This window comes from Pongo pygmaeus, chromosome 12 (assembly GCF_028885625.2).
Source record: "Pongo pygmaeus isolate AG05252 chromosome 12, NHGRI_mPonPyg2-v2.0_pri, whole genome shotgun sequence".
NCBI lineage: Eukaryota > Metazoa > Chordata > Mammalia > Primates > Hominidae > Pongo > Pongo pygmaeus.
Window position 1 is genome coordinate 64,035,708 of NC_072385.2, and position 14,525 is coordinate 64,050,232.

The 14,525-nt window shown below is 46.2% G+C and overlaps 1 protein-coding gene across 23 annotated transcripts in view; it reads left to right on the forward strand.

Annotated features, from left to right (window-relative positions):
• Positions 1-14,525, forward strand: part of AAK1 (AP2 associated kinase 1) — a 193,654-nt gene that overhangs the window by 152,255 nt on the left and 26,874 nt on the right. For 13 of the 23 annotated variants that reach the window (XM_054474745.2, XM_063648624.1, XM_063648623.1 and 10 more), the window contains exon 17: positions 1,101-1,196. The exons of 9 other annotated variants lie outside the window; for them this stretch is intronic. In XM_054474745.2, coding sequence (XP_054330720.1) covers positions 1,101-1,196 — 96 coding nt within the window. Of the gene's footprint in view, positions 1-1,100; positions 1,197-2,682; positions 6,470-14,525 lie in introns of those variants that run through there. One more of the 23 variants, XM_063648641.1, reaches the window with a different exon arrangement.

Genomic DNA, 14,525 nt, shown 5'->3' on the forward strand with positions numbered 1-14,525 from the left:
ACATAGCAAGACCTCAGTCTCTTAGAGAAAAAAAATAAAAAGAATGATAAAGTGGAAACCAAGAAACCTGGCTTCTGATCCTACCTCTGGCTAGTCTTTAACGTTTAGGCTTCATTTTCTTTTATGGGGAAATAAGAAAATTGTGCCAGAAGATTCTGAGACCACGTCAAGCTCTGTTATTCCATAAGGTGTATAGAGTTCTGTAAATCTATATTTTGCCAAATATAGAATGAATGCCAATAGTATGTTAAGTATAGTAAGAGATTAGGGCTTGTCTAACCTTGCAATAGGCAAGAAGTCTATTTCTGCCTCTTTCTGTGTGTCTGCCTATCACTATATTAGACATTATCGTGATACAGTAGGACTTAGTCCTTAAAGGACTTCAAGAGGTTGATAGATACATAGGAAGTACCTATGCACATGCTAGATTACAAAACAGATAGTGTTATATTTGTTTATGTGCTAAAATGTGTGATATGGACAATACCTCCTCTAGACATTCTGAAAGAGATACTGTAGACTGCAGTGTATCCAAGAAAGGAGTGGAATTTCAGACATATGAATACCCTGGTTTTATTGTTAATTGCATCTCATAATATGTTATAAGGACCAGGTTGAGCTGGGTGCGGTGGCTCACGCCTGTAGTCCCAGCACTTTGGGAGGCTGAGGTGGGTGGATCACCTGAGATCAGGAGTTCAAGACCAGCCTGGCCAACATGGTGAAACCCTGTCTCTACTAAAAATACAAAAATTCGCCATGTGTGGTGGCAGGCGCCTGGCGACTCAGGAGGCTGAGGCAGGAGAATCGCTTGAACTGGGGAGGCGGAGGTTGCAGTGAGCCAAGATTGTGCCATTGCACTCCAGCCTGGTGGACACGAGTGAGACTTCGTCTCAAAAAAAAAAAAAAAAGGGCCAGATTGAATATCTCATAGATACTTTGCTGTTCACTGAGCTACAGCCACTTTTATTCTAGGCTTAGACTTACTCTGTAGTTTGAACTGTTGCATTAATAGAGGGTAAACTTACCTAGATTTACTTGGTGTTATTGCTTTTCTCTTTTTTTCTCTCCTGACTCCTCCTTCCCCTCCAATCTAATTCCAGCTGAAAAAAGGAAGGGTGGGCAGACTGTGGACTCTGGCCTCCCGCTTCTAAGCGTGTCTGATCCTTTCATTCCTCTTCAAGTACCTGATGCACCAGGTAGGTGAATAGAACTGTTCTGAGGTTAAGCAGCTTGATTTGCATGTCCCAGCCCTTGTAGAAAGTTCTGCCTTAAACACCCCGTGAAAAGGATCTGAATTCTAAGCCCTAATAATAGGCTGCTGTTGTATATTTTTACTGTGTCTCAATGAGAGGAGTAAACTTGTCTTGGAGGGTACCAGCCCTTAGCAAAGATAAAATCAGTTCAGGTTATACCAAATTGATTTCCATATTATATCAGTGTTCAGTTTTTCATCCTTGATTGTGTTAATGGTGACGTGAGGGGCCTCTGTATTGGAAAGAACATTAGTCCAATATGATTGTAACAATGGTGGGGAGCCTGTAAGCACATGATAAAGTGAACAAACTGAATAGTGGTGATAGTGTGATAATGGGATTGTGGGTGACTTCTATTCAGTTCTTACTTTTCTATAATGTCTTTTTATTTTATAATATAAAAACACATAATGATAATTAGGGAATGGGATAATAATTAATAGGGAATGTGAGTCAGGAGACCTGGGTTTCCTTCCAAGCTCTGCCTCTACCTGAAAACCTTCTGGGCTTGGTTCTTCATCAGTGAAGTGCGTTGGACTGCAGGAGTTTGAGTATCTCTTGTAGTCCACCATATCTCAATTTTAAGTAGCAGTCTAAAAAGTAGAAAGTGGTTAATGTGTTCTGAAAGAGCTTTTGGAATAGTGATTGGATGCTTCCCAGTTGGAGTTCAAGTTGCCAAAGCTTTTCCTTCCGGCCTTCTGTACTCTTTTTGGAGGGAGGAGTGGTGTGGGGAAGAGAAGCTGCCCTTTCTCTTATCTATCAGTCTCTTCACAAAAGCAAATTGTTCCAGCTCCTTAGAAGCAGTTGACAGTTGTTTTGCTTCTGATCATTTTTCCTTTTTTCCCATTGTTGCCCCTACCAACTCTTGACCTTGAACTGATAGGACTGGCTTGGTTTTTTTTCTCTCCCAAAATGTTAAAGGTATTTGATTGCTTGCTTCAAGATTGGAAGTGACTGCGATGTTCATATCCTTTACCAAGTCTGCCCACCATCACTAAGACAGACTGCAGCTAGGGTACCAAGGCAGTTTTTATTTTTTATTTTTAGACAAATTTGTTTACCCCTCTAAGGAGAAGCAAACACTTGCCTTGATCAGGTAGTACTGTATAACTTTATAGCTTACTGGACCTGGATGTAGCTTAAAAATATCGAAAACCACTAAGGAATGATTCAATACAGGGTAGTTAAAAGGGAAGAAAGGAATGAAATAGAGGCACTTTTTTCCTTTGCACTCTTCAGGTATGCCTGGCAGTACTTGAACAAGTTCATTTTGAATAGAAGGTTAGAAAAGTGTGGGCTGTAAACTCCAGCTGGGGCTCACTGTCTTTTCCTCCCTGTTTTGGTAATCACGGGATCAGACAAGGGAAAGAGGTGATGGAGGCATTCTCCTTTTGACACCCCTTCAGGTTCTTGCTTTGCTGTTGCTTAGGTGGGCTGCAGAAGCCAGGAGGAAGGCCTCTTTGCACAGGGCAGAGGATGAGGGCCCTCAGGCAAGTAACTGTCCTGTGCAGCTGTCACAGGAGTCCTCTGGATCAGGGTTGAAGAGCCAGGCACATGCCCCAGGTGGCTCAGGAAATCGGATTCAGCTTGTGGAAATGCGTCTGGGGCCACCAGAGCCAGCTGGCTGCCATCCTGCCTGCCTTCTTGTCATCTTTCCTGTCTCCTGGTCCTCCATGCTGCTTTCATCCCGGTGGATTCCTGCTGAAATGTTACTGGTATACACTTTAATACCAATTAAGCCAAGACCTCTCTTGGGTTTCAGTGGAAAGATCAACTAAAATGAGACATTTTAATAGAGAACTCCAGGAGTGTGTTGTTTACTTTCTGATCTGTCAGACCAGACTCATCTGTTGAAAACATAAGTTAGACAGTTAACTCTTCTGTGCTTTGGTGAATTCTCATGTCACTGAGGGGACATAAAATCCAGACTGCTTACTGCGACCTGCAAGGCCCTAAGTGGTGTGGCCCTTGCCTACCCCTCTAATCTCAGCTGAGAGCGCTCTTCCCCTCCATCTTGTCTTTCCTCCAACAAGCTAAGCTTGTTCCCACCCCAGGGACTTTTCACTTGCTGGTGCTCAGCTTGGAAAGCCTTCCCTTCAGCTTTGTTCCCTTGTGTCATTCAACCTGTGGGTCTCAGCTTAAATGCCGTCTGCTCAGAAAGGCCCAGTGTGGTCCCACGGGCACTCCCAGTCACATCTCCTGGCACTTTTTCTTCACAGCCCTTATCAGGACATAGTCTGTCTTTCCTCATCCTATCACTCTGAGGGAGGGGCCTCATCTGTCTTATTCATCACCTGTATCAGCTGTGCCAATGACACTGTCTGTGTTTACTCAGTGAGTATTTACAGATCCGACGAATGAAATAAAACCAGAGGCTGGAAGCCTTTAGGTGGCCCCATTACCCTCCATTTCTGTCCCAGCTCCCAGGCACCAGATGACTGGCTCCATAGCCTTCCATCTGCACCTCTGACAACTCCCAGCCACTCCCCCCACACCCACTCTTTGAGAGTGAATAAAGGAAGGCACAGCCCACAGTGTCAGGCAGCTGCCAGGCCCTGGGCTGATGAGAATAGTAGCTAGGCTCAGCAGGTCGTTTAACCCCGTCCTTTCATGGTGTCCTGCAGAATTGTGCTAAGTATGTTATATTACCACGGTAGCTTTGACTATTCTGCTTATTTTAACATTCAGCCTCTAGCACATTCAGTTACACAGCTTCTATATCAAGGCCACTGCATCCTTTTTTAACATTTTTAAATATTGAGTGAGGAAAGGGCTCAGGGTTCAGTATCTCTAGAACCTGGGCAAACTGCAAATTTGGTTTTACCCCACAAAAAGCAAGTAGTCTATGACACCTCCAGCCCACTTTGGACACCAGTCAGGTTTTTTGCCTGGTTTTCTTTCTTTGTTTTGCATACATGCTCATCTACTCTCAGCCATACTGATGATAAGAATCAGGAAAGGCCGGGTGTGGTAGCTGACACTTGTAATCCTAGCACTTTGGGAGGTTGAGGCGGGTGGATCACCTGAGGTCAGGAGTTCGAAACCAGCCTGACCAATATGATGAAACCCCCGTCTCTAATAAAAATACAAAAATTAGCCAGGCATGGTGGCATGCGCCTGTAGTTCCAGGTCCTCGGGAGACTGAGACAGGAGAATTGCTTGAACCTGGGAGGCGGAGTTTCCGGTGAGCTGAGATCACAATCCTCCACTCTAGCCTGGGCGACAGAGCAAGACTCTATCTCCAAAAAAAAAAAAAGAATTGGCCGGGCGTGGTGGCTCATGCCTGTAATCCCAGCACTCTGGGAGGCCGAGGCAGGTGGATCACCTGAGGTCAGGAGTTCGAGGCCAACCTGGCCAACATGGTGGGACCCTGTCTCTACTAAAAATACAAAAATTCGCTGGGCATGGTGGTGGGCACCTGTAGTCCCAGCCACTCAGGAGGCTGAGGCAGAAGAATTGCTTGAACCCGGGAGGCAGAGATTGCAGTGAGCTGAGATTGCGCCACTGCACTCCAGCCTGGGTGACAGAGCAAGACTCTGTCTCAAAAAAAAAAAAAAAAAAAGACCCATGGACTCTCAGTCTCCTGAAGACCATGTGTTTCAATGACTTTTAACATTTTTGTTTTATACTTTTAAAATGATTTCACATACAAGTACCTTTGATCTTATAGATACTGGGGAGTGGTAGGTGATAGATAATGTCAAGTAACGCCCTCATTGTGTGGGTGAGGAAGTGAGGCCTTAGTGTTGTTCTGACTGTGCTCAGCCACACATTCTTCTCATTGCCCACACTCCCCAAACAGTGGAGATTTCTTTTATCTTTGGGACAGTTCTCAGATCAATAAAGCCTTTGACCAGAGAGCTAAATTTAAGGCTTTGGGAAATATAAAAATAGATTTGAAACTGTTAGACCTGAGTTCTAGCCATTAGTGTAGGTGATTGTGGTCAAATCACTTAAATTGTGTGTTCTTATCCTTAAAATTGGCAATACTAAAACCTACCTTATGGGGTGGTCTCAAGGTTAGATGAAATCATGTATTTGAAATTTCTGTGTGAATTTTAAATTACTATAAAGATGGGAAATGCTGTTTCAACTTTGGTTCTACATCCCTATTCCCAGTGGGGCAGTCCTAGTTATCATAAAATGATATTTTTCTCTTGTTGAAATTAAACTTGCTCTTATGACCTTTAACTTTTGCACAACTGAGAACCATTAAAATAGATTTCCTGGATACAGTGATTGTCAAACTATGGGTAAAGGGCACTGGATAATTGTACGTTGGTTCGCTGGTTTGTTTTAAGGAATATTTTTATTTTTCAAAGCACTATAAAACAAATTTTCTTAGAAGGTCTGGAATATGAAAATCATAGCCATGAACATTTGTATGCTTACAAAGCTGCCAAATGATGCATGGCTAGTGAGTCTCAGAATATTTCATTGATGCTCAAATGCTGTTTGTCCATTTATTTGCCTTCTGTATGCATTAGGAAACAGATAAGCTATAAGTAGTACCAGCGTTTTAAAATATAGTAGAAACGAGGCTGGGCCAGGCTGATGCCTATATTCTCAGCACTTTGCAGGGCCAAGGCGAAAGGATCACTTGAGCCCCGGAGTTCGAGACCAGCCTGGGCAACATGGTGAGACCCTGTATCTAAAAAAAAAAATTTTTTTTTTAATTAGCCAGGCATGGTGCTGCATGCCTGTAGTCCTAGCTACTTGGGAGGCTGAGGCAGGAGGATCCCTTGAGCCCAGGAGTTTGAGGCTGCAATGAGCTATGATCACACCACTGCACTCCAGCCTGGGTGTGACAGAGTGAGACCCTGTCTCTTAAAAAGTGTGTGTGTGTGTGTGTGTGTGTGTGTGTGTACACACACATAGATATATATTAAAAAGATTGAGGAAATTTCTCTGAAAATTGGGGACAATATTTTTAAATTATTCTTTTAAATTGTAGTAAAATGTACATAATGAGATTTACCATTTTAACCATTTCTAAGTGTACAGTTCAGTGGCATTAAGTATATTCTCATTGTTTTGCAGCCGTCACTACCATCCATCCACCCACCTTTTTTCATCTTGCAAAACTGAAACTCTGTACCCATTAAACAACAACTCTCTATTTCCCCTTCCCCCAGCCCCTGGCAACCACCACTCTATTTTCTGTCTCTATGAATTTGACTACTCTAGGAACCGAATATAAGTGGAATCATACAGTATTTGTCCTTTTGTGACTGGCTTATTTCATTTAGCATCATATCCTTAAGGTTCATTCATGTTGTAGCATATGTCAGAATTTTCTTCCTTTCTCAGGCTAAGTAATATTCCATTGTATGTATATACCACATTTTCTTTCTCCTTTCTTTTTTTTTTTTTTTTTTTTTAAACTTTATAAAAGGTGGCAGGCTAGCTTGGCCTGTGGGCTGTGGTTTGCCACCCCTGCTAAAGCTTTTTTTCTTTTTTTTTTTTTACTCAAATGTGTTTTTAATTATAGCATTAACAAAGATAAAGCAAAATCAGGGAAGTACAAAATAATTACATGCGAGTCTAACAAAATAAACATCATTTGTTCTTAGATTCTATGTACTTCCTCTAAACCTGCTGTTTTTCCAAATATTGGACCTTTTCCTCTTTACTAGTTTTCTTTTCTTTTCTTTTTTTTTAATTAAGTATTTATTGATCATTCTTGGGTGTTTCTCGGAGAGGGGGATATGGCAGGGTCATAGGATAATAGTGGAGAAAAGGTCAGGAGATAAACACATGAACAAAGGTCTCTGGTTTTCCTAGGCAGAGGACCCTGCGACCTTCTGCAGTGTTTGTGTCCCTGGGTACTTGAGATTAGGGAGTGGTGATGACTCTTAAAGAGCATGCTGCCTTCAAGCATCTGTTTAACAAAGCACATCTTGCACCGCCCTTAATCCATTTAACCCTGAGTTGACACAGCACATGTTTCAGAGAGCACCGGGCTGAGGGAAAGGCCATAGATCAACAGCATCCCAAGGCAGAAGAATTTCTCCTAGTCAGAACAAAATGGAGTCTCCTATGCCCACCTCTTTCTACACAGACACAGCAACAATCTGATCTCTCCTTTCTTTTTCCCACACTTCCCCCCCTTCTTTTCAACAAAACCGCCATCGTCCTCATGGCCCACTACCGATGGTCGCTGTCTCTTCGGAGCTGTTGGGTACTCCTCCCAGACAGGGCGGCCGGGCAGAGGCGCTCCTCACCTCCCAGACAGGGTGGCCGGGCAGAGGCGCTCCTCACTTCCCAGATGGGGCGGCTGGGCAGAGGCGCTCCTCACTTCCTCCCAGACGGGGTGGCAGCCAGGCAGAGGCGCTCCTCGCTTCCCAGACGGGGCGGCGGCCGGGCAGAGGCGCTCCTCCCCTCCCAGACGGGGCGGCGGCCGGGCAGAGGCGCTCCTCCCCTCCCAGACGGGGCGGCCGGGCAGAGGCGCTCCTCCCCTCCCAGACGGGGCGGCCGGGCAGAGGCGCTTCTCCCCTCCCAGACGGGGCGGCCGGGCAGAGGCGCTCCTCCCCTCCCAGACGGGGCGGCCGGGCAGAGGCGCTCCTCCCCTCCCAGACGGGGCGGCCGGGCAGAGGCGCTCCTCCCCTCCCAGACGGGGCGGCCGGGCAGAGGCGCTCCTCACTTCCCAGACGGGGCGGCCGGGCAGAGGCGCTCCTCACATCCCAGACGGGGCGGCCGGGCAGAGGTCCTCCTCACCTCCCAGACGGGGTGGCCGGGCAGAGGCGCTCCTCACATCCCAGACGATGGGCGGCCGGGCAGAGGCGCTCCTCGCTTCCCAGACGGGGTGGCCGGGCAGAGGCGCTCCTCACTTCCCAGAGGGGGCGGCCGGGCAGAGGCGCTCCTCACTTCCTCCCAGAAGAAGTGGCAGCCGGGCAGAGGCGCGCCTCGCTTCCCAGATGGGGCGGCGGCCGGGCAGAGGCGCTCCTCACTTCCCAGACGGGGCGGCCGGGCAGAGGCACTCCTCACTTCCCACACGGGGCGGCCGGGCAGAGGCGCTCCTTACTTTCTCCCAGACAGGGTGGCGGCCGGGCAGAGGCACTCCTCCCCTCCCAGACGGGGTGGCCGGGCAGAGGCGCTCCTCACCTCCCAGACGGGGCGGCCGGGCAGAGGCGCTCCTCACTTCCTCCCAGACGGGGTGGCGGCCGGGCAGAGGCGCTCCTCACCTCCCAGACGGGGTGGCCGGGCAGAGGTGCTCCTCATCTCCCAGAGGGGGCGGCTGGGCAGAGGCGCTCCCCACTTCCCAGATGGGGCCGCCGGGCAGAGGTGCTCCTCACTTCCTCCCAGACGGGGTGGCGGCCGGGCAGAGGCGCTCCTCACTTCCCAGACGTTGGGCGGCCGGGCAGAGGCGCTCCTCATCTCCCAGACGGGGCGGCCAGGCAGAGGCACTCCTCACTTCCCAGACGGGGCGGCCGGGCAGAGGCGCTCCTCACTTTCCAGACGGGGTGGCCAGGTAGAGGCGCTCCTCACTTCCCAGACGGGGCGGCCGGGCAGAGGCGCTCCTCACATCCCAGACGATGGGCGGCCGGGCAGAGACGCTCCTCACTTCCTATACGGGATGGCAGCTGGGCAGAGGCTGTAATCTTAGCACTTCAGGAGGCCAAGGCAGGCGGTTGGGAGGTGGAGGTTGTAGCGAGCCGAGATCACGCCACTGCACTCCAGCCTGAACAACATTGAGCACTGAGTGAGCGAGACTCCGTCTGCAATCCCAGCACCTCGGGAGGCCCAGGCGGGCAGATCACTCGAGGCCAGGAGCTGGAGACCAACCCGGTCAACAGGGCGAAACCCCGTCTCCACCAAAAACACAAAAACCAGTCAGGCGTGGCGGTGCGCACCTGCAATCCCAGGCACTCGGCGGGCTGAGGCAAGAGAATCACAGGAGCCCGAGGCAGGGAGGTTGCAGCGAGCCGAGATCACCGCAGTACAGTCCAGCTTCGGCAACAGAGGGAGACCGAAAAAAGAAGGAGAGGGAGACCGAAAAAAGAAGGAGAGGGAGACCGGAGAGGGGAGAGGGGAGAGGCTTCTTTCTCCTTTCATCTGTTAATGGACACTTGGGTTGCTTCCATCTTTTGTCTTTTGTAAGAGATGCCGTTGTGAACATTGAGTGCTCAAATATCTCTTCCAGATCCTGCTTTCAATTCTCTTGGGTATATACCCAGAAATGGAATTGCTGGATCATATGCTAATTCTATTTTTAACTTTTTGAGGACCACTGTTTTCCATAGAGGCTGCATCATTTTACATTCCCACCAACAATGCACAAGGATTTGAGGAAACGATTTTTATAACAACTCTGCAGTACTGATCTTGGTGTTCCACAGACTAAGCAAGAAGACATTCGTTGCCCCATCAGTGCTGCTTCTTAGAATTAAAAACTTTTTTAAAAAAGTGCCTCTTGGTTTATGGCACTTCATCATCTCTTGAGAAGTTAAGCAAGAGAAGCTGTGTTTTCTCAAAGGTTTATAGTCAAGACGGGCATTCTTCTCATAACTTTTGGCCTGGCCTCTTCCTCATTTCCAACTGCCGTCTCGTGATACTGAGAAGTCCAAGGTTGATCATAATATGTGTTTTTACTCTGGAAAGCTTATCTTTCTGCAGATTTAATTCTCTAAAATGAACTTGGAATGGGGCATGATGTTTGACTTTTGCTTCCAACTTGGAGATGTCACAAATGGTTTATCAATGCTAAGAACTCTTTAGAGTGACTAGATTTCATTTTATTTTATTTCTTTTTTAGAGTGACTAGAGTTTTAAAACATCATCTCTCATCATCAGACTTCAGGGCTTACACTCCAACTCAGACAGAACATAGATTTCCAAAGCCACAAGACTGGAGCAGCCGTGTCCTCTTTTTTGGTGGGGCTTGTATTCGGCCCTTCCATGTCTGTCAATTCAGCCTGTTCTGCTCCTCCTGTTCATATTCCTAACCAGAGTCAGAATGGGCCTTGAGCAAGCCCTTGCTTTTATTAGCCTGTATAAGTAGATTCCTGTCCTCTTTTTTTTTTGAGACGGAGTCTTGCTCTGTTGCCCAGGCTGGAGTGCAATGGCGCGATCTCAGCTCACTGCAACCTCTGCCTCCTGGCTTCAAGCGATTCTCCTGCCTCAGCCCCCCGAGTAGCTCAGATTACAGGCATGCGCCACCACACCTGGCTGATTTTTGTATTTTTCGTAGAGATTGTGTTTCACCATGCTGGCCAGGCTGGTCTCGAACTCCTGACCTCAGGTGATCCACCTGCCTCAGCTTCCCAAAGTGCTGGGATTACAGGGTTGAGCCCCATAGCCGGCTTCTCTTTTGATATTTTAGGAGAGGGGCTGGACATGGTGGCTCACTCCTGCAATCCCAGCACTTTGGGAGGCTGAGATGGGTGGATCACTTGAGGCCAGGGGTTTGAGATGAGACTGGGTAACATACAAGGACCCTATTTAAAAAAAAAAAAAAAAAAAAAGTTTTAAGTTAGCCAGGCATGGTGGCATGCATCTGTAGTTCCAGTTATTTGGAGGCTGAGGTAGGAGTGCTGGGATTACAAGTGTGAGCCACTGCACCTGGCCAGTTTATCTTCATTTTGTCAATAAGAGAACTTCAGTCTAGAAAGAGTAAGAGATTTGCCCAAAGTACTACACAAACTTAGTGTAGAACAGGTCTCCTGTTTCTTAGTACCTTGTCTACCTCTCTGTTAGACCATCCTGCCTCTTCCCCACCTTTCACTTTATTCTAACAGTTCTGCTTATTCTGTTCTCACCCAAGGCATTTGAGTAAAATATGGAACTTGACCCATATCCACTACTGTAATCACAGGCACCTGTGGCTTGGTGACCCCCTAGCCCATTTAGTCCTCTTACTTAAAAGAGACGTTAATCCCCTTTTATGTACCAAACACTTTATTTGTACACATTATAAATGTGTATATAATGTGTATATTTATACACATTAATTCTGATAAATACACCCTTTTAATCCCAACAACACTTTAAAGTAGTTCTTAATCTGTTTACAGGTGAGAAAATTGCTTAGAAAAATCAGGCAACTTAAATTCAGGCTCTTTTACTCTATTTTTTGGGATTTTGCAGACCCCAGCTAAAATTCCAAAAATGTATAGTATCACAATAAAAGGTAAAAATAAATCAATAAAATGATACTCTCTATCTTTTTTTTTATAACTTCAACTTATATTCTAGATTTAGGGGATACGTGTTCATGTTTGTTACCTGGGTATATAGCATGATGCTGAGGTTTGGGGTACAATTGATCCCATCACTCAGGTACTGAACATAGTACCCAATAGTTATTCAACTTTTGTTCCCCTCCCTCAATCACACAGACACGCGCGCGCGCGTGCACACACACACGTTTAGAGTCTGGAGTCAGTTCTAGAAATATCAGAGTAAGCCTAAAAACTAATGCAAAACTTGGCCAAGTGTGGTGGCTCACACCTGTAATTCCAGCACTTTGGATCACCTGAGGTCAGGAGTTTGAGACCAGCCTGGCCAACATGGCGAAACCCCATCTCTAATAAAAATAACAAAAATTAGCTGGGCGTGGTGGCAGGCGCCTGTAATGCCAGCTACTCGGGAGGCTGAGGCAGGAGAATTGCTTGAACCCAGGAAGCGGAGGTTGCAGTGAGCCGAGATCGCACCATTGCCCTCCAGCCTGGGCAACAAGAGTGAAACTCTGTCTCAAAAAAAAAAAAAAAAAAAAAAAGCAAACAAACAAAAAATACTAATGCAAAACTGGACCGTTTTCTTCTCTTCAGAATTGTCCAACTGCTTGTCACAAACATTTCTAAGGAAGATTAAATCATTACTAAAATACAATTTATGAATAATTTGGGGGTTTCATTGGTCTATCCCCTTAAATAATTGAGAATAACAGTGTCAGTCTTTCTACATTTCAGGTATGAACTGTCCCAGAAGAATGGCTTTTGCCTTTGCATCCAAAGAAGCCACTTCTCATAACTCATGGGGAAAAAATATCTTTGTTCATTAGACATCACTAAGTCACAATATGCTGATGTGAAGCTTGATTGATGTTTTTGGATCTTAAGGAACACTTCTACAGTTTCCTACATTCACCACTCTCTTCTCTGTGCTATTCTTCTCCATGCCCCATCATGATACTTGGCTTCAGTGTGTTTCTATTAAACTGTAAGGGAAAGGACAGAATTTATAAAACAAAGGATATCAGGGCCAGCCCTTGCTGCAGATGGAAGGCCTCCAGGCTCCATGATTTACAGACTGTCAGCATCCTATAGCCTTTCTTGTGCCTCCCATTACATCCTTTTCTCAAGTTCTTCATTTACAATGACCAAAAATGACCAGTAATAGCTTTAGATGTGACCTCTTCTAAGAGTCCTTACATTTTAAAGCAATCAAAACTTTAGTTAAACCAGAATAATGAAACTCCAGTGTGGTCAAATATCTGAGTCTTAGTATCAGCTAGCTCTCTTGCTTGCTTGCTGTGAGATCTTTGGCAAGTTTCTTTAACTTTCTGGAGCTGATTTCTTCATTCATAGAGGAGAAGGCTGTATTAGATGAGATACGAGGTTCTTTCCAATGCTAACCTGTCTGATAACATTACCGTTGTCCCTGGGACCATGTCTATGTGAAGACTCATATTCCTATATTGATGGAGATAGGCAGACCCCTAGACAGATACAGAGAGAACTTCAGAGACAAGTCCAGGCTCTACCATGTCTAATCTGTGACTTTGGGCAAGTTGCACATTCTCATAGTCTCTGATCTTCATTCTTTTAAACTGTATTAGTATTCCCAAACCCAGGGGTTTTTGAATAATGAATGAAAATATTTGATATTAAGCTCTACAAATGTAAGTGATGTCCATCATTGTGTTGGCACCTGGAGGCCCACTGAGTCACTGGGAGCCTTCCTTCCCTGTGAGAGTCCTGGGAGTCCAAGCAGCTTTTCGCACAGCTGTCCACCTTACATAGACATGGCCTGTGCTCTCACTCCCAGCTTTGTGCCTGGTATTGTTCTGTCTGCAGCTCCTCCCTCCCACATTTCTGGTATTTGAGTATTCCCAAGCAGCCGTGGCCATACAAGTTATCTATGTGAATAGCCTGTTACTTTGAGGTTTGGTCAGAAAATAAGCCCCCCTAAATTAGGCAGTTTACACCATTCTGTCTCACCACACAACACGTGTACACTCATGTACTTCTTTACCCTCCCACGTGCTTTTTGCTAATGACTTATAAAAATATCAGATTCTTGAGCCAGGTTCAGTGGCTCATACCTGTAATATCAGCAACTCAGGAGGCTGAGGCAGGAGGATTACTTGAGGCCAGGAGCTCAAGATTGTCCTGGGCAGCATAGCGAGACCCCATCTCTACTAAAATGAAAAATAAAAAGTATTAGCTGAGCATGGTGGTACATGCCTGTAGCCCTAGCTTCTCAGAAGGCTGCAGCTGGAGGATCTGTTGAGCCCAGGAGTTCGTTCCACAGCACTTCAGCCCGGGTGGCAGAGCACTATCCTGTCTCTTTAAAAAAAAAAAAAAAAAAAAAAAAAAAAGGCCAGGCTCAGGGACTCACACCTGTAATCCCAGCACTTTGGGAGGCCAAGGTGGGTGGATCACCTGAGGTCAGGAGTTCAAGACCAGCCTGGCCATCATAGTGAAATCCCATCTCTACTAAAAATACAAAAATTAACCGAGTGTGGTGGTGCACACTCTTAATCCCAGTTACTGGAGACTGAGGCAGGAGAATTGCTTGAACATGGGAGAGGGAGGTTGCAGTGAGCCGAAATTGTGCCATTACACTCCAGCCTGGGCGACGAGTGAAACGCCATCTCAGAAAAAAAAAAGAGATTTTTCTTCAATTCCTGTTCTTTCCACCTCCCCAGTCAAGCTAAAAGGCATAGATGTGGCAGGGCATCTGAGGGGAAACCAAGAACTGGGATACAAAGGTTCGTAAGACCCTACCTTCAGTCATGCTTAAGGGCTGTAAGAGAATTGAGTGCAGGATGCTCCAGAAGATTCCTGACGTGGCAGGAAGGTGGGGAAAGGCTTAGAGGAGATGGTATTGAGTGACAAGTACAAAAAAGTAGGGGGAGGCATCTCCATTTTACAGATGAGCAGATAATGTCAGAAGGTTAAGGAACTGTGCCAGAGTCACAACATGTCAACAGAGAGGCTAGAATTCAGAATCTGAAAGAATGCTAGCCTGAAGTTTTGCACCAAGATAAACTGCTGCATGAAAGACAAGCAAGTAATTTTGGGTCTTTACTTTTTATCCATTGCTTTT